The 17,076-nt window shown below is 36.3% G+C and overlaps 1 protein-coding gene and 1 non-coding gene across 2 annotated transcripts in view; one reads left to right on the top strand and one right to left on the bottom strand.

Annotated features, from left to right (window-relative positions):
* Positions 1-293: 293 nt before the first annotated feature.
* Positions 294-17,076, bottom strand: part of LOC138707017 (probable cytochrome P450 49a1) — a 31,857-nt gene continuing 15,074 nt past the window's right edge. The window contains exons 4-8 of the mRNA XM_069836576.1: positions 15,851-16,049; positions 10,835-11,000; positions 8,897-9,115; positions 6,281-6,484; positions 294-577 (exon numbers count right to left, since the gene is read on the bottom strand). Of these exons, the coding sequence (XP_069692677.1) occupies positions 425-577; positions 6,281-6,484; positions 8,897-9,115; positions 10,835-11,000; positions 15,851-16,049 (941 nt within the window). The 3' untranslated portion in view covers positions 294-424. The remainder of the gene's footprint in view (positions 578-6,280; positions 6,485-8,896; positions 9,116-10,834; positions 11,001-15,850; positions 16,050-17,076) is intronic.
* TRNAY-AUA (transfer RNA tyrosine (anticodon AUA)) lies at positions 10,642-10,713 on the top strand. The gene has a single exon. It is a non-coding gene; the product is annotated as a tRNA-Tyr (tRNA).

Genomic DNA, 17,076 nt, shown 5'->3' on the forward strand with positions numbered 1-17,076 from the left:
CTTGATGCTGTTGGAGATTTCTTCATGGCATTAAGGAAATCAGTTGTGGCAAGAAAACTAAGTGTATGGCTAGCACATCTAAAATGGGTAGGCAAATAAGACAAAAATTCATTCTTCAAATCGAAATCCAAAACTTGAAGAACAAGAAGAAGAAAAAAGTATTTTGAGTATTTGAAATACAAAATACATCAATTTTATGTATTTAAATACAAAATACTTTCGAAAATCCTTACAAATTACAAAATACAAATGTATTTCAAATACTGCCCAGCCCTGCATACAAGACATTATGTTGATGTCTTATACAGTGTTTTTTTTTTTGCTTGCCATCATATTATAATAGCAATACAGGTTCAATATTATCGTATAACATAAAACTGACATACAATAAAATAGTTTGTTAAATATCGATAATATTGAAACTTCAACAGTGTGTCACATGGTGTCTCTTCATTTGTGATGCTCGATCCTGAAAACAGATGTTGATCGGCCTGTCTGGTATGCGGTTCATTCGGTACACCATGCCCAAAGATTCTGTGTTCTGTTCCTTGATGTTCAACTTATATTTTCTCAGCACCTGTTAGAAAATTTTATGAAATAATGCAGATAAAATATTCAAGTAAAATTGTAATTTTACATATTGTTTCACTTAGTATAGTAGTTAATGTAGTTAATTATTTAATCTAAATAAAAAAAAAATTAATTTTCAGATACATAAAACAAGATAAATTTGGCATTATTACGAGAAAGAAACATCATACAGTACCAATAATAGACATTAACAGAGGTACAAAGTCTATCTTACTGTGCTCGAATTTTTCTGTTATAGCTATACAGGGTGCACCTAAAAACAGAGACTTACAAATTGAGAGGACATAGACACAATGTTTAGAAGTGTCGGACTGTAGCAAAACACTTAAACAATGAAAGAGTAATGGAACAGAGAAAAATTCTCTCCAGCACCGGGATTTGAACCCGGGTTTTCAACTCTACGTGCTGATGCTTTATCCACTAAGCCACACCGGATACCCATCCCAGTGTCGGACAGAATCGTCTCAGTTTAAGTTCTAACTCTTGGGTTCCCTCTAGTGGCCGCCCTCTGCACTACGTCATAGATGTCTATGAACGTAGGACTGAAGTCCACACATGTGCTGAGGTGCACTCATTATGAGTGACTAGTTGGCCAGGATCCGACGGAATAAGCGCCGTCTTAAATCACAAAGTGATTTACGCGTATCATATATATTATTATTTTAATTTACCGAAGTACATATGATATTTCCATGCAGATATTCTGCGTCATCATACGATGACATGATATGCGTAAATTACTTCGTGATTTAAGACGGCACTTATTCCATCGGATCCCGGCCAACTAGTCACTCATAACGAGTGCACCTCAGCACATGTGTGGACTTCAGTCCTACGTTCATAGACATCTATGACGTAGTGCAGAGGGCGGCCACTAGATGGAACCCAAGAGTTGGAACTTAAACTGAGACGATTCTGTCCGACACTGGGATGAGTATCCGGTGTGGCTTAGTGGATAAAGCATCAGCACGTAGAGCTGAAAACCCGGGTTCAAATCCCGGTGCCGGAGAGAATTTTTCTCTGTTCCATTACTCTTTCATTGTATGATGACGCAGAATATCTGCATGGAAATATCATATGTACTTCGGTACATTAAAATAATATATATAATATATAAAACACTTTAAGTTTTATATCATATAGCTATGTTTTGCTCTGACTTCCATTGGTAATGTAACAGACATCCTAACTGTAGACAATTTATTCTCACACTCGACATTGCATTTCTGTCGTCAATTCTGTAAATGTAGCGGTATCTAATTCGATTTCTAGGCTCAGCCAGATTTGCAGGTAAAGGCGATACATACACTCGATCTTCACTGAATCCACATAAGGAAAAATCCAGAAATGCAAGATCTGGGGAGCGAGGTGGTCATGCTATCTCATTCCTCGACCATTCCATTGACTTAGGAAATGTATGTTTAGTGGTGTGCTGTCTTGCTGGAAGTGAATGTGTCCTTCTTTATAGTTTTTTTCCAATTGTGGAATGAAGAACTGGAGCATGACAGATACAGGGTGGCCCACGAAATGTTGAACCATTTATATTTCAATTCATTTGAATACTATGACCCATAATATAACAAACTACATAAACTTAGAATAACAAACTCAAGGAGATACCCATCCCCAAAACAATTTTTTCCTTGAAATTATTCAAATCTGCTTCACAGGGAGACTTGCATAATATATACGTTACTGTAGGTACATTAACAGAAAACCAAAATTCCAAGTCATACAGAGTTTGTATGCACTTGATGTGGATCTCTGACATCTTGTCAGCCCACTCGAGTTGTGTGGATATAAAGAGAAAAATTGAGATGGTGTCAGGTGCAGTTCCTGGGTAGCTCAGTTGGTAGAGTGCTGGTACATTCAACCAGAAGTCCCAGGATCGATACCCGGCCCCAGAACAATTTTTCCCTTGAAATTATTCAAATCTGCTTCACAGGGAGCTTTACCTGAAAAACTAGACTTGCATAATATATACGTTACTGCAGGTACGTTAACAGAAAACCACAATTCCAAGTCACACAGCGTTTGTGTGCCCTCGATGTGGGTCTCTGGAGTCTTGTCAGCCCACTCGAGTTATGTGGATGTAAGGAGAAAAATTGAGACAGTGTCGGGTGATGTTTCTGGGTAGCTCAGTTGGTTGAGCGTTGGTACGTTCAAGAAGAGGTTCCAAGGATCGATACCTGGCCCAGGAACAATTTTCCCTTGAAATTATTCAAACTCAAGGAGAATTGATGTTAATTAAGAACTTGTTCATGTGGGCACCATTTTGTCGCAGTAGCTCTTCAAGACGAATGTTCATATTCTGCAATACTTGCCAAGACAGATCTTCATCAATTGTGTTGCACACTTCCACAACATGGGCTCTGAATTCCACCAGATCTCGAGGATCTTTTAAGAATTCCCAAAGAAAATAATCGCAGGGATTGATATCGGGGCTGTGAGGTGGTCAAATTTGACCACATTGATGATGCTGAGGAAAGCAGTGGGACAACACTCTTTCACCAAACGTTTGATGCAGGAATTCGAGAACAACACTGGCTGTGTGTGGTCGAGCTCCATCCTGCATAAACCACTGCGTGTGCATTGGAAGTCGAGTAGCATAAAGTGCAGGAAGGAACTAGTTTGGCAACATGGCCATGTACCGTTCCAAATTGACCATTTGGTTGAAGAAGAAAGGTCCAATAGTGTTTTTAGCGGGGCCCACCTTGTGTTGAAATGTTGACAGAAACGTCTCTGTGTAACAATCACACTCTTCGTTTCTACATGTAAAAGCACTAACTTCACTCTCTGTTGAGTAGTAAGTCTGTGAATAATAAAATTATTCGGTAGCGGTAAAGTGTTTTATATGTTTCTAAAATGAATAAATACTTTTTTGAAAGTGAAAAATATAAACTTCTCTAGGTTAACTATAGAATAAAAGTTTATTTTAAAAATAATGGAAGAACAACGTCATCAATTAATTTAATACAGAGCAAGAGATGAATCGAAAATGTAACGTGGAAGTGTATGAAAAAACGCTTAGATTTGTGAATATGAAATTGAAAATAGGTTATTTTCTACGATGTCTGAGAACAGACTTAGTACTCTGGCTATGCTGTCCATTAAAATGAAGCTCCTAAGGGACATTCCAAAGTTTAACAAAAAGATAATGGATTAGTTCGCCGAAAAGAAACAGTAAAGGATGAACTTTTCATACAGGCATCTACCTAACGTTACGTTTTATTGTTTGCTTTAAGGAATATTTAATAGCCAATCTTGTAGTAACTTTCATGTATGCTTATTTAAACGTTTAGTAACATTTATAAAAATGAAAACTGCACACCCAGGACGAAAAGTCACAAGCTGCTACTGGGCACAAATCGTCTGAATAGTAATAAAACCATTATAATGCTAGGTACGGGAATTTAAGCTAAGACCCCTGCCTATATCATTCATTTATAAACATCCAAAAGGATCCAGAATATAAATAAGAGGACTCTATGAAAAATTACCGGCCACTGCCTCACTCAAGTTTCCTGCTACTTCAACAGATGTCTCTGTGTGCCTTATGATTGCAGTGATATCCAATATTCGATCAAAAGGTAGACAAACCAATTTCTAACAACAAATGAAGATTCTGAAAATGTGTATAATGTAATTTAAACTTGCAGAAAGGAATAGAAATGGATTATTAATGATAATTCGTTGTTCAAGAGACAGACACAATCGAACTATTGGAATTAACGTGCTTGGTCTATTCCAGATAGAACGATTTCAACTAAGAAAAAATCAAATTCCAGTTAATATTTCCTGAAACTTGTGATCACTATAGTCGAAAATACCGTAAAAAGATTCCAGCTCCATTTACTAATTTCAAGGAATAGAATCCTTTTTTTCACGTTTAACGAACATCTCTTATCATCTTTCTGCAATTTTTCCTTCACTTTAATTTTGTTCCCAGCCCTCCTGTTAGGCATTCCTCAGTCTCCTAAATAAAGTCTTAAAATAACAATTCTTTCTTTTTCTCTACAGCATTTTTTTCAATCTCTGCCATCTGTTTTCAATTACATATCGCGCCTTTTTCTTCTCTTTCATTCTTTGTCCAGTTATATGAATTTTCATTGTGTTTTCACTAAACTTTCTACCACCTTACCAAACTCTCTGCTATTTTTTATATCACTATCTGAATTCTCTCAGCTTCAGTTTTCAGCTGCTGGTAAGTCAAGTGAATTTAGTCATTTCGAATGGTCTCAACACGTATACACAGGGCCGCCGATAAGGGGGGGGGGCAAAGGGGACGAGTGCATATGGGCCCGTGAGCTGTAAGGGCCCGTCAGATTAAGTGAGTCTGATTACTTTTCATTATCACGAATAATTATTCGTAGACACATATGGGTAGGCCTACTATAAAATTTTGTAAGAATATTTGTTACATAAATTTGACATATTAACTCAACAATAGTAGAATTAATACAAATTATCACTTCATATATCAATATTTGACTTTTATACAATAGAATATCAGCTTCCCGCATTAACGTTCACCGACACAACAATTGCTTGAACTATGTTCCCGTTGCTTGTATTGAACACGTTCAATTATTTATTGGTTTGTCCTTTTTAACTACCAAGCTGGCCCACTGCAATATACTAGTGGACTCTCTCAAACTGAAATCGCAGGATACGTTTCTTTTTCAGTACATTGTATGTTTCGTGTCGAAACTTTCGTCTTTTCGTTGTCGTTTGTCTAGTAAATTCTGTTCATTAGTGTTACTGGTTATAGTTTAACTGCACAATGGACAAGTACAGGCATAAGTCGGGAGCTGAGAAGCACAAGGAGAGACAGAAAAAAATTGGAAGATATTAATATGGGTGCTAAACTGCGTGAATAATATTATGAAGATATTAATAAAGAGATCAGTGATGAGCCGAAATATTTAAAATCAATTCATACCTCTAATTTAGGGCCAATCCCACTGAAACCTATGAATCTCTTAAATAGTCTGAGGGAATTAAAACTGGATACTTTATTTCCAAATATTTGTATAACCATTAGAATATTCTATACAATTCCTGTGACAGTTGCTGATGCCGAAAGATCCTTCAGCAAAATGAAGGAAATAAAAAATGTATTCAGATAAACAATATGTCAAGAACGACTGAGTAACCTTGGCTCCTTAGTCTGGAGAGCTATCTTGCTAGATCTTTAAATTTTGATGACATAATTGATGATTTTGCATCAATGAACTCAAGAAGAGTTGTTTGTTGATGTTGGACTGCAAGTTAGAAAATACAGGTGTTTAAGAATAATGTTTTATGAATATATATTGTGCTAATGTGAAGTTTTGCTAAAAGTTTTCAACGTAATAAAAGTGTATATTTTTAGGTTTGTATCTGTGCATGGGGCTATCTTTTATTTATTTTGTAAATAATTATTATGGTTAGAATAATAGTAACTTGTAATTGCTACTTTTTCAATAGGGGCCCATAAATTCTTTCGGCGGTCCTGCGTATACATAATCTTATATTATTATCTTCCTCCCTTTTACCTGAAGTCGAAAGCTTATTCAACTATCGGAACGCAATTTTTTCTGACATATCTCAACAATAGTGCATGTTTTATCGTGTTTCTCACTTAATTCTAATGCTCTTAAATATTTGAATTCCTACAATGCTGATTAAAGCATTAACGCTTGCATACCTGTGCTAGAAGTAACTGTATCTCTTGCTCTGCTAAGCGCCGCCCGGGACACATTCTAGGACCATAGCCAAAGGGAAGAGATGCAAAAGGGTGACCTCTGATTGCTGAAGAATCACGTAACCAACGTTCTGGCTGATACTTCAATGGATCAACGAAATACTTGTCATCCACTGAGCTTACAGAGCTGAATGCAGATACTAAAGTCTGTAATAACAAAAAAAAAAAAAATAAAATAAAAAAAAAAAATAATAATAATAATAATAATAATAATAATAATAATAATAATAATAATAATAATAATAATAAACAATATAAATATATTTTATTCACTCTCATTTTGTTTTTATACTGGTGATAATGTCTGAATATACATCACTTGAAGTATTTTTTTTTCCCCCCGTTGTTGGTAACTCTATAGCATCTATTAGATACTTTATGGTTGTGCTAACAGATGGAGTTACTTGTCAACAATGTGACGCTGAAACGTGTGTTCAGGTTACTGCCCAGTGACAGTCCTGATGTATTTTTATATTAATTTGTGATGATTGGTTAATATTAACCCGGCACACTCACAATCACACTCACATTCATACAAGTTTCCAGACTCTAGACACCCAGGGAATTCTTCTTCTTCAAGAAAAATTCACCAAGAGCCGAGCTCGGGAATCGAACCCGGGACCTCCTGATCTGTAAGCCAGCATGCTAACCAACAGACCACGGGGGCAGTCAACTTGAAGTAATAATGGTTAATTTCCCAAGTATAATATATTGTGCTTAAATTACTCTTACTGTAATTATAAAGAGTATGGAAAACAAAAATATAAATTATTATTAACTATTTAATGGAGAAAAATTCAATCCAGCACTGGAAATCGAACTCAGGACCCCTCAGATTGGCGCGTTAAATGCTCTTAGCCAACTGAGCTATGCTAGGATCTGATCCACGCGACGGCCTGAACTCTCTTCTTAGTCATTTCTGTTTAGGTTATCATAATTACGGATACAAAAATACGGACATATTTGTTTTCCCAAAAATTCATTCTTAGTTTTTTGCCTAAGGGCAGGTCTTTCAGTAAAACCCAACATTCTCCAATCTTCCATATAGACATTTCGTCACTTTTTTACTTGTATGATACGATACGGACAAGGGCCTTAAAATACACACTTTCATACAAAATACAGATATATATGGTAGTGACCCTATTTTTGCATAAATCTGTATTCGTAAATTTGTCACGACAAGTGAAAAGCACCAGTAATTACTAAGAGTTTCGTTTGTTTTACTAACGAATTGTTGCATAAAAATTTGTCATTTGCAAAATAGTCAGAATCGCGAACACACTTTCTACTAATCCTTTCTTCTTGGTAAACTTTCTTGAAAGTGCAGTAATAACATTGCAGTTGATTATGCTACCAACCACTTCTATAAAATGTATAGCATACATTCGAAAAAAAAACAAACTATAACATGTGGTGTTTCCTGAAGAAGTTGTCTCCAAATATATGGAAAGCAGTTAATCTCTTATAAGCTTTTGTTAGATTATGAAACAGCATCACATAATAATTCGCCAAAATTCATTTTTCCTGTGTTAAGATTAAAGAAGGTAAATTTCACACAGGACAGAGTTGGCTTAGGAAAATTAAAGGAAACAGTATATCAAACCAGGAGTTCTGAAACAAAACATCTGAAATTCGAAAGTGGTTAAAACTTTTATTTCCTATTTATCACCATCAGATATATCAGATGTTTTTGCAGAACTAATATCAAAAGCCCATCATCCTCTAGGTGAATGTTTTGAATTTTCTCCTTATATTCTGGAAAAATATATTGAAACTTCAACCTTCCTCCCTGGATTATGGGCTGAAGCAGCACAATTTCGAATGGTAGTAACAATTTTTAATAGCCTCCCTATGGATATAAAAAATAAAACTCAAAACATAAAATTATTTAGGGTCAAATTAAAGAAGTACCAGTACGGTACCTAATTTCTTACGACTTCTATTCTGTAGGTGAATTTATGACATTCAACAACACTGCATGAATATTTCTGTCTTGTATTAAGTATTGATACGAACCCCTTGTGTTGTACTAGTAGACTATATTGTAAAACTCTTCTGTATATATTTCAACTAGACTGTAACTATGATTAAGACTTTGTAGTACTATTATTTTTTTTTTTTTTTACTTGTTCCATATTCTAGCTGTGAAGCGATGTACAAATACCATGGAATGTAAATAAATACAATACAGCAACACTTCCATCTGCAGAATTACCACTACTAATATCAAAATCAGGCTCATGTAATTTTGTACTAGGTTCAATTTTGTTAATATCCAAATCTTCACTGTATCAACAGAACTATAAGAATCAGAACAGTTGTCGTGCAGTTTTTTGTGAACCTGTTTGTTATTCATCCTATATCTGCTAGCAGATGCCGTTGCAGAACATAGAGATTATGTATGAAACAACTTAATATGAAATGCAGAAAACGTCGTATGAACACCACTACTTGGGTAATACCACAACACAGAGGAAGGTTCATTTCTCCCGACGTAGAATTGGAAAGGATTAAAATGATAATTTTTACTTTCTTAGTAATGAATCATCTACTAACCCCAGCAGGTACACAATAGCCTCCTATTACTGCATTACTAGCCAAATAGCGACCATTTGCTCCAGCTGTTGGGGACAATCGCAATGTCTCTTTAATACAAGCTCGCAAGTAAGACATGTGCTGAGGAGATTCTTGCACCATAGCTTCTTCATATACTTTTTGCTGCACTTCAGGATGAGTTGCCAAATAATGAAATGTCATGGCCACTGTTGTAGCCGTCTGAAAAAAAAAAGTACAATTGCATTACCACATTACCATTCAATTTTACTCTCTCCTCACACCACAACTTTTACTTGAAATTGTTTTCAAATTACTGTATGGCTACTAAACATCTTCAACAGTTACTGTTAAACTAATTTTATATGCATAATTGCTCGATTTCAGACATATTGTTGAAAACCGGTGATTTTTTAATACTATCCATTTGCACAGTATTGGTAAATATTAGGACAGTCTTTTATATCATGGAAAACTAAAGGAATACCCTTATAAGAAGTACTGTTATAAGAAGAAAACCACAACAAAGTTGGAGTCAACAATTATTTTAAAATTCTATAGCAAAAAAAAATATATATATATATATATATATATCATAGTTTAAGAAAGTTTCTGGAGTTTGACAACACTAAGAACATATTTAAACTGAGTAGCAGTGTCATAGCATAAAATTTTGAGCAGGGGAAGCTAACTCAAATTGTCTTTCATGTACATATGAGAAAACGTATTGCAAAAATATAGTCTTAAAACAAATAGTAATCAATGTCAAGTCAACAGTCCGAAGATTGGTTGGAACCTCGTAAGTAACACCAATAAACCATCACCTTAAATAGTACGTAGTAAATTATGATTTCATGGTTTACACATATCTCTAACAAATAGACACGTATACGTATAATTTAACACTAGCTCACTCTCTGTCATATTAAGAGAAATCACAATATTAATGGTCAATAAATACAGTATTAGTAATTACGTAAGTATGCGTCTGTCTTGATTGTGTCCTTCATTGACAGCAAGGGAGTCGGTCGTTTCTTTTTAAATTACACTTTTGTTCATAAGTCAGTCTTGATAATGGAATTATCCTAAAAAATCAAGTAAATTAGTGCCAGCAACTGTTATTTCACTCATTATTTATTATATCAGCCACAATGGACACTAACACTTCAACTAAACACAATCACGAAAGGGATAACTCGGAAACTAAATTCTTTTCAATGTTAAAGCTAGCTTCTTGCGAGCCTTGCGACCAGGGTAGTTTTGTTAGAAAGAGATGGAAAATCTGCGGGGTGGGTTACACAGAAGAATGAGAGGATTGAAAGCTGGTGTGTGCAGGCTTCATGTTTACTGCTGCATCACAAATCATCCTGAGCTGCCGCATCAGAATATTTAACGCCTAAATATAAATTCTATTAAAATTAATAAATAATTTTGTTCATAAACTGCAGGTTTGTTATAAAATTATTATTAACTGGGGAAGCTGAGCTTTTTAGCTTACATTGACGCTACGCCACTGCTGAGTAGTAACAATAATTTCCATTAAAATTTAAATTTTAAAAATGATAAAAACCAGTCAAATCAAATGAAAGAGTAATGGAACGGAGAAAATTCTCTCCGGCACCGGGATTCGAACCCAGGTTTTCAGCTCTACGTGCTGACGCTTTATCCACTAAGCCACACCGGATTCCACCCCAGTGTCGGAAGAATCATCTCAGTTTTAAGTTCCAAGTCTTGGGTTCCCTCCGGAATCCGGTGTGGCTTAGTGGATAAAGCATCAGCACATAGAGCTGAAAACCCAGGTTCGAATCCTGGCGCCGGAGAGAATTTTCTCCGTTCCATTACTCTTTCATCGTATGATGACGCAGAATATCTGCATGGAAATATCATATGTACTTCGGTACATTAAAATAATATACAGTCAAATAAAGCCATTTTACTAACAGCATCAATTCCACCAAGGAACAACTCCATCACTAGCATAACAACGTCTTTCCATTCCAATGTCGGATTCGTAAATAATGATGTTAACATAGGGTTGACTTCTTCCATTTGTTCAGGACTTTCATTGTACTTGCATTTCATATCCTGAAGTTTTTTCTCTACAACCCTGAAAGAAAGTAAGACATTAAACTACCTTCAATTGCTTTTTCAGTTAATGTTAATATTGCGTGTCTCAATCTAATGTGGAATACACGCAGGGTTTCTCGATACCGGTACCAGTACTGGTTGCTTTCTAGCACATGAAGCTCAAAGTCAAACTCTGTCACACATATGCAGTGTGTTCTCGGTTAGTCTGAATCATTCAACCATTATAAAAAGGAGTGTGTGTATTCAGAATGCAATATTTCTTTAAAAAGTGTGTGACAGGGCTGAATTTAAATCTTCTTTAGAACATTATTCTTACATATGTATAGAGTCCGCTCATGAAGTCTGAATACTATCTGTAGAAAGATTTCCTGGTGTGAAGGTTTCAGCTCGTAAAACAATCCGTAAATTAGTATGTAAATTTCTAGAGATTGGAAGTATTGCAGGTTATAAGCACAGAAAGAAAAAATGGATTTTGATAGAAGAAACGTTGGATGACACTGGCTTGGAAAATTCCACTAAAAACCCATTAGGCTATTAGTCCATCAAGCAGGAATTTCTCTTTATTCTGCACATAGAGCTACAACGTTGTTGAAAATCAAACCATATAAAATAATAATAATAATGGTTTATTTAACCTGGCAGAGTCAAGGCCACATGGCCTTCTCTAACACTCAACCAGGAGTAAAACTGCATTACAAAAAACACTACAAATTTACAAATTACACTACAATTTTACACACAAAACTGAATAAGATAATAATTAGTGTGTGTCATGAGTAAAGATCGGATTTTTAGGTACTAAGAGATATTTTTATCAATTTAGAAGAGATAATTGACATTGTGGTGCAGAAAGAACTAAGAATATTTAACTTTGTTTTATAACAATAAAAAAAAGTTTCACTTTTACTGTCTTACTGTTAATGCTATTTAAATATTGTTTGGGGAAAAATATAAAGATGTTATCTTTAAACTTTTATTTTATGTTTTGCTTGTTCGATATATTGCTAGACTCCCTTTAAAAAGATGTGCATTAAATGTTGCTCTATGACACTGATTGTAAATACTAAGGTTGGATAAAAAGTAATAGCAGCAGTTCGATATTTCTGACATGGCTTTATTCACAGGGGTACAACATTTACATACCTTCTATATAGTCGCCCCCCTTATTTATTACCTTTTGCCAAATGTTTGGAAGGCGTCATACACCATCAGCGCGTCCATCTTTGTTGATGTTCCATATTGACTGCCCTATAGCACGGATAAGTTCCTCTCTGGTATTGTACTGGGTCCCTCGCAATGGTTCTTTCACTTTGGAGAAAAGATCGTAATCGCATGGATCATATCGGGTGAGTACGGTGGATGTTCCATTAGTCCGCATTTTTCGTCTGCCTTGGAGGTACAGCGTGGTGCAGTATTACCCCATCAATGTCATATGCCACAATGAACATCACTTTCACAGCACTTTGTATAGGGCGCACTTTCTTCGGACGAGAAGAATCTGGATGCTTCCATTCATTTGATTGACGTTTCATGTTCGGTTGGTTCGTATGAGCAAGCCCAGGTTTCGTCCATAGCGACGATTCGTCCAAGAAAGTCGTCATCTTTCCTTTGGTACCGGTCCAACAAGGCCTGTGCGACTGAATAGCGGTGCCATTGTTAAACCTCGGTAACCCAGGATGTCTTGCAGAATGTGGAGCACAGTTTTATGGCATACTCAGACATCCGCTGCTAACTCACGCGCAGTCCATCGGCGATCAGCATCCAACAGGGAAGCAAGGAGTTGAACTGTGTTGTCCTCCATGGGGGTCGTCCTATACGGAGGTTGTCCTGAATGGTATCCCTGCCTTCCCGGAACGCTTTAACACATCATGCCACTGTGTGATATGGCAACGCTGCATCGGCATATGCTTCATGCAGTCCCTGAAAACATTCTTGTGCACTATGACCTCGTGTCACTTCAATTTTGATCCAGGAACGTTTCTCTAGTTTTGTAAACGTGGTCTCAGGGCGCTCGCACTATCCCTATGGAAGTCAACGTTCTACACACCGCAGTAGATTGACAGAGTACTGTCGCCGCTGGCTGCACTAACTCATCTAAGAGTCCTTGTTCATGTCCACACAGCTGGCAACTCACAAACGCACCATCGTCACGTGACAGCAGTGTTGCCATTACTTTTTATCCAATCTATGTAGCTCCCTCAAAGCATATTCCTGGGTACGTCATTGTATAGTTATAAACAAGCAAGTAATATCCTAACTCTAGTATAGGCCTATAAATAATTCTGCTGGATTTCAAAGCAGTAGGCAACTGATGCAACTCCATGTTCGAAATTCGCGCCATTCTCTTCTATTGGCTACAGCTTCAACTTAAGTAGACTTATGGGTATCTTCACTAAGTAGTACTCACTTTTCAAACGCAAATTCAAATGAATAGTATCAACTGTTATTTACAAATTAGCAAGCGTGCTTCGGTAGATTCACTCTCTAGTCTTTGTTGACCAGTTCTCCTTTGTTAGATTTCCGAGTGTTGTGAACAAGGCCTCAAAACGGTTCTAATGTACATTATGGTCCACCGCTGTGAAGTAACGGTTAGCACGTCTGACCGTGAAATGAGCGGGCCCAGGTTCAAATCCTGGTTGGAGTTCTTCCAGAGTTTTCCCTCAACCAATTGAAGCAGAATTGCTGGGTAACTTTCGGCGTTGGAACTCGGATTCATTTTTCTATCATTAATTCACATATCACCATCACCATCATCATCATCATCATCATCATCATCATCATCATCATCATCATCATCATCCATATCATAGCCTGGATTAAGTTCGCAGTGTAGTGTGCTGTACTTGTACAAGAGCACAGCCGTTTGGCTACCTAACCATTCACAGAACAGAGTGGTAAGCACAATATGTCTCAGACTGCAGTGTAAGCCTTTGGGGTCACTCCTACGTAAAAGAAAAAAAATGTACATCATATCCACTCATGTATACTCAATGTCAATTTTAGTACTGGTACCTAAAAATCCAGTCCTAGTCATTAGATACAACTGGGAAATCCTGGAAAAAGATGTACTTTTGTGAATATAATGCATGATGGAGAAATAAATTCTTATTTTATTCTCCGAGGATGCTTGGTTCCATCTCCACAGCTCCGAAAATTCACAAAATTGCTGCTACTAGTCCACTGAAAACCCAGACATTATTCACGAGGTTGTCTTAGATGATGGGAAAGTTGGTGTATGGTGTGCCATGAACAAGGAAAGAATAATTATCGGGGTATTTTTCTTTTTTCAAGAGTTGATCGACATGGAACAAAGGTACACATTCTTTCAAAGAATTCTGCTACCACTCATACATCTGATGGTTCCCTATATAAACTTAATCAAGTGTCACAGAACAGTCATTAGTATTAATAAAATTTATAGCCCTCTCAATCACTAGATCTAACCTCCTGTGATTTTCATTTCTGGGGTTCACTGAAAGGTAAAGTGTAGCCTACAAGAAAAACCCTCGCACCTTAGATGATCTGAAGCATAATATCCGTCAGGAGGTTGTCTCTATTTCTTGATGAGAACTTGAACGAGTAATGGAGGGTTAAGCAGGTGCCAAAAATGTATATAGAAAAGGATACCAAACAGTTTCAGCATATTGAGAGAATACCGGTATGTAACATATTACCAGTATCACCATAGTATGTCATGTGGCCAATAGGTGTACCATTTCTATGCATATATGAAAACTGCCATGCAAATAGACCATGTTAGACTGAGACATTCTGTATTATAATAAATCAGTTATACTTATAAGTAGGTGTCAAAATAAACACAAACATAATTACTGACAAAATAAGCCAATAATCAAGATGCATCTTGTATGTACCTAAATAAAACTATGCTTCAAGTTGCAACACTGTGAAATGTAAAGGTACGGTCACACATCGCTACTTTTGCAGTGCAACTTTTGTACTGCAGCTGCAAAAGTTGCATGTCGTGTTCACACGTAAGCCAAAAGTAGCACGCTGCAAGCTACTTTTCATGCTGCGCAACCCGAGTGCTGCAAAAGTTGCAACTGGAGGTTGCGAGTCTGTTCACACACAAGGCGCTACTTTTGCAGCCGCAGTCATGCTGCAGGTTTCCATCTCTGTGTTGACTTCTCAATATACATTTATGGTTATGTTCGCATTATTAAGAAACTCGTGCGAAAGCTTCCTTATCTATTATTTGCTTTTCTGTCGTATCTAGTGTTCAGAAATTGGCATTATTTTTACTATAAAGCTTTTAAAAACGCCTATATACTTAAATGATAACCAACAGCATATTCACGTAATCAGTGTTGGCAACCTTCCTGTTTGAAACTACGCTACAGAAAATTTAAAAAGTGAATTATATCGTCAGCAAATATGCTCAGACTGTGTTGTATATTTAATAACTGTTACAAATAATTTATTTTCATCACATTTAACATTAAAATATATCCAAACAATAAAAGTATCATTGGCACATTTGGGTGGTAACACTGGTTGCAACCGCAGCAAAAGTTTCAACAAAACCGATATCAAAAATGCTGCGGCTGCAACCCTGAGAACCCTGTTCACACGTTGCTACTTTTAAGCTGCGCGCAGCATGGAAAAGTAGCGGGCAGCAGGTTTGGCAGCCGCTACTTTTCGGGTTGCACCGTTGTTCACACATCGCAGTATAAGAGTTGCGCAGTTTTTTGTACTGTATTGCTGCAAAAGTAGCGACGTGTGACCGTACCTTAAGGATCTAGTCTCTTGTTACACTTATCCAAATAATTACAAAGCTAACAAAAACAAAAAAAAGTAGATCAACAATAATATTCAGCTATCTTCATGATTACTGACAGGCCTACTTACCGGTGAATGACTTCATGGGATGATTCTAACTTCTGATAGCCACTTGTTCGATAAAATTTCCACATAGGAAGGCCAACGAGTGTCTCATACAAGCCATCCATAAAGTTGATACTTGCATTTATAATATCCATTGTTTCAGCTTCTCTGTTGTTTGGTGCCAAACATGAGAACCGTACTCCAGGACTTGTTACAGAGATAGCTGTAATAAAAGACAAGTATTGTTCAATAATAGTACATACCAGTATATTTTTAACTACTGTAAATGCGTGATTAGGGTGTAAAATTAGTAACTAATTTTAAAAAATCTTGATACTACACATTTCTGGCACTAGTTTCTGAATTAGAAACTAATAGACAAGGGTGATTCGGAAAGTTAGTTCTGGTATTTTTTTTTCAGAAAGCACTTTATTGAGGGAACTTTTAATACATGCAAGTGAAAGTACACCTTTCAATTACTTTTCAACATACAGTAATTTCTATTTACATTCAGACATTTGTTGTACCGCTCCACAAGCTTTCTATCTAATTGTACCATACTTCTTTTGTTGTTTGTTGCCTTGCTTACAGAGTTTTGTACTGTAATTGCTTTTGATTGTTACATAATTATCTCCGTTCTTCCCAGTTCCCATGCTAATGATCGCTCAGTCACTTTTGGAATTCAGGTTTTAACAGTACAGCAGCACTACGTGCAGTATCATTCATGACTACCTATATTGAAATTCTAATTGTTTGCCCTTTATAGAAATTTTACTCAATAACGGCTCCAGGCCTATATTTCTTAGTTTAGGGCCGAATTCATAGTCAACACTTATCGTAAGGAAATCCTTAAGCAGTTGCTTATAATCATTTCCAATTCATAAATCCCACTGAAGTGAACACTTATTCAAATAAGGTAGCTTGTCAGCTTACTCAAGTGTTTCCTCATATGCATTGTAATCAGCTGATTCAGTGTACAATGGATGATGATTATGATTTTGATTAATTTATCGAGTCCTATAATGAAAAACCCTTTAGAGATGTATAATAACCAACATTTAAGAAGACATAACGTTTCGACAAGAACACTGTTGTGGATATTCTGGTGTCTCTCATTGAAATCCACAATACAACCATGAGGCTTACCGATTTCACCACGGCTGAAAGTACTGGTTGCTTTGAGATTTTACGATACAGCAGCATTTAGGTAGGTTTAAATGGTATTTTTTCGAAAAGTGTTTATGTCCCAA

This window comes from Periplaneta americana, chromosome 1 (genome assembly GCF_040183065.1).
Source record: "Periplaneta americana isolate PAMFEO1 chromosome 1, P.americana_PAMFEO1_priV1, whole genome shotgun sequence".
Classification (NCBI taxonomy): Eukaryota; Metazoa; Arthropoda; class Insecta; order Blattodea; family Blattidae; genus Periplaneta; species Periplaneta americana.